The 2,500-nt window shown below is 45.8% G+C and overlaps 1 protein-coding gene across 1 annotated transcript in view; it reads right to left on the bottom strand.

Annotated features, from left to right (window-relative positions):
- Positions 1 to 1,257: 1,257 nt before the first annotated feature.
- The window catches only part of LOC120746550, a 13,616-nt gene continuing 12,373 nt past the window's right edge, over positions 1,258 to 2,500 (bottom strand). The window contains exon 7 of the mRNA XM_040051972.1: positions 1,258 to 1,322. Coding sequence (XP_039907906.1) covers positions 1,276 to 1,322 — 47 coding nt within the window. The 3' untranslated portion in view covers positions 1,258 to 1,275. The remainder of the gene's footprint in view (positions 1,323 to 2,500) is intronic.

Raw genomic sequence — 2,500 nt, forward strand, 5'->3', positions numbered from 1 at the left:
TTCAGATAGCTGCTCTGTGTTGGTACCGTTTTTTTAATATCCATTTCTTATTTATTTGTTGATCTTGGCAGCTCCATATATTCACTCTGTAACTGGATACGATGAAAGTTAAAGTGGCAACTTCATGGTTGATGTTCAGCCTTAAGATGAACCGTGTGTGTGTGTGTGTGTGTGTGTGTGTGTGCGTGTGTGTGTGTGTGTGCGCGCGTGTGTGTGTAAGCGCAGACACTTAAACAAGTAATTACTGTCTGAGGGCTGCAGAGGAATGCAGAAACCCACCAGACCAGACATCACTGCATCTGTGTGTGTCTGTTTGTGTGTGAGATACAGACTGATAACAAGAGTCTGAACATGTTTTCACATGTTGGGAAACTTTCTGAGCCCTGATGATGTCAGAAAGGTGCAGATTGTAAAAATGATGTGAGGTCATCTTAAGCGTGTTTCAGGTTCAAGAGGCGAAACAGTAAAGTCTGCTCGTGGCTGCCTGGAAGGAAAGAAATCAATCTGAAGACTGACGGAGGTTTGGAAGCTGATCTGTGTGTGTGTGTGTGCGTGCGTGCGTGCGTGCGTGTGTGTGTGTGCGCGCGTGTGTGTGTGTGTGTGTGTGTGTGTGAGATCAGAGGCTCCAGACAGGAAGAGGGTGTGAAGGCGCCGTCTTCCAGCACAATAACAGACTAATGGAGAGCAGAGGTGAAGGCTGACAGCTGCACTGTGTGACTGTGTGAAGGCGCTGCTGGCGCCCCCACAGGCTGCAGACCCCATTACACCACAGGGCGACAGCAGACAAGCTGAATGTGTGAGGTTTGCCCCGAGGGGGCGCTAGAGGCATGAACGTGGAGGGTCAGGAGAGCTCAGACAGCAGGCGCAGTCAGACGTGGTCCAAACACACCTGAGGCTCAGCCAGGTCATCTGACCAATGGCTGAGCCTCAGCAGTCAGACTCACTCTGAGTGGGCTCGGCCTGTCATGCCTGCTTTGGGCCAGATCTGCTCCCCTGACCACCACCGGAGGACTGGGCTCTCTCAGTCCTCCGGTGGGTCCACGGGGACCCGCCGTGATCGAGCTTCAGACCTGCTGTGATGAACTCACGTGTGGGTAGTACTCCATGATGATCAGAAACTCAGGGCGTCCGTCTGCCGTCGTCCTCTCGTTTGCGGTCAGGAAGCGGGCGATGTTGTCGTGCTGCTGCAGCAGCGGCACGCAGTAGATGGAGCGCTCGTTGACGTAGTTCTGTCGGTTAGCTGAGCCGAAGAGTTTGGCAGCCACGCAGCGCTCGTTAAGAGAACCGCGAAACACTGCGCCGTAACGGCCTCGACCAATCAGCTGCCAGGACAGAGGATAGAAACAGGAAAGTGAGCTGTGGCGTTCCTCACGGATCAATCTGAGGTTGAACCTCTAACCTTTGTATCATTCTGATTGGTCTGTTTTTAATGGCCCCGCCTCTTCCCTTAAAGGAACAGTGCAACAAAGGGGTCAGAGGTTACAGGTAGGGCTGCTCGATTATGGCAAAAATGATAATCACAATTATTTTCACTGAAATTGAGATCTCGATTATTTGACGATATTTATTTAACCCTTTAAGACATACCATAGAACCAAGTCCGCCAGAGCTTAAATTATTTTTTTACATGCTGTAGTGTCAGTTTTGGGAGCATTTCAAGTTGCCTATACATCAATACAACTGTTATTAGCCCATATTTTAATAATATGTATGCATTAAGTCCATAGTAACTTACATAATTGCAAAAAAGTGCAATAAACTACAAAAAATTGAAAATCGTTTTTGTTTTTTTTTTTACATATATTTCTACTTGGAGAAATTTAAGAGGTTATCCCTCAAAACTTTAAATGCAAAAAAGTTGCAAGAAATAGTTTCCCACCACAGGAAATTTATTTTGAGTGTCTTCATAGTTTTATTTTGGAGATACAGCAATTTTTATATACTGCAGGAAAAACAAAAAACAATCCTATGATGCAAATTGCAAAGAAAACAGCAGGTGCATCAAAATAAACTATTTTCCAGCAGTGCAATTCGAGTTCTAAGCATCCCAGAAAACTATTCAGAAAAGTATAGAGTCAAACTTGACTTATAAAAAACACCAGTATAGGCTTTTAAGGCCTACAAGTAAAACTCTGCATTTTCTGCAAAAATGACGTCACTTCCTGTTTCGGGCAGGAAATGACGTACATGCGATGGTTCGCGTTGACGTCTTGTTCAATGTGGGAAGTGTTACGAACAGCTGATCGGATCGGCGAAGCGTGTTTCTGGAATATTATGTTTTTGTTCCTGCAAGCGCTTTTTTATGCAATTTTTGCAAAGCTTTGTGTGGAAGGAAACCGTGACCGAGGACAAGCTGATGGCACAAGATGTAAGTACAACTCCTCCGGATTCATATGCAAAACAAATTATTGCGCTAGCTTACGCGGTTCAGGTTCTACAGGGATTTAAAAATAGTTACGCAAAACGGAGCGTGCCTCTGCCGGCTTTAAAGGGTTAACAA

This window comes from Simochromis diagramma, unplaced genomic scaffold (genome assembly GCF_900408965.1).
Source record: "Simochromis diagramma unplaced genomic scaffold, fSimDia1.1 OVJJ01000316.1, whole genome shotgun sequence".
NCBI classification, from domain to species: Eukaryota; Metazoa; Chordata; class Actinopteri; order Cichliformes; family Cichlidae; genus Simochromis; species Simochromis diagramma.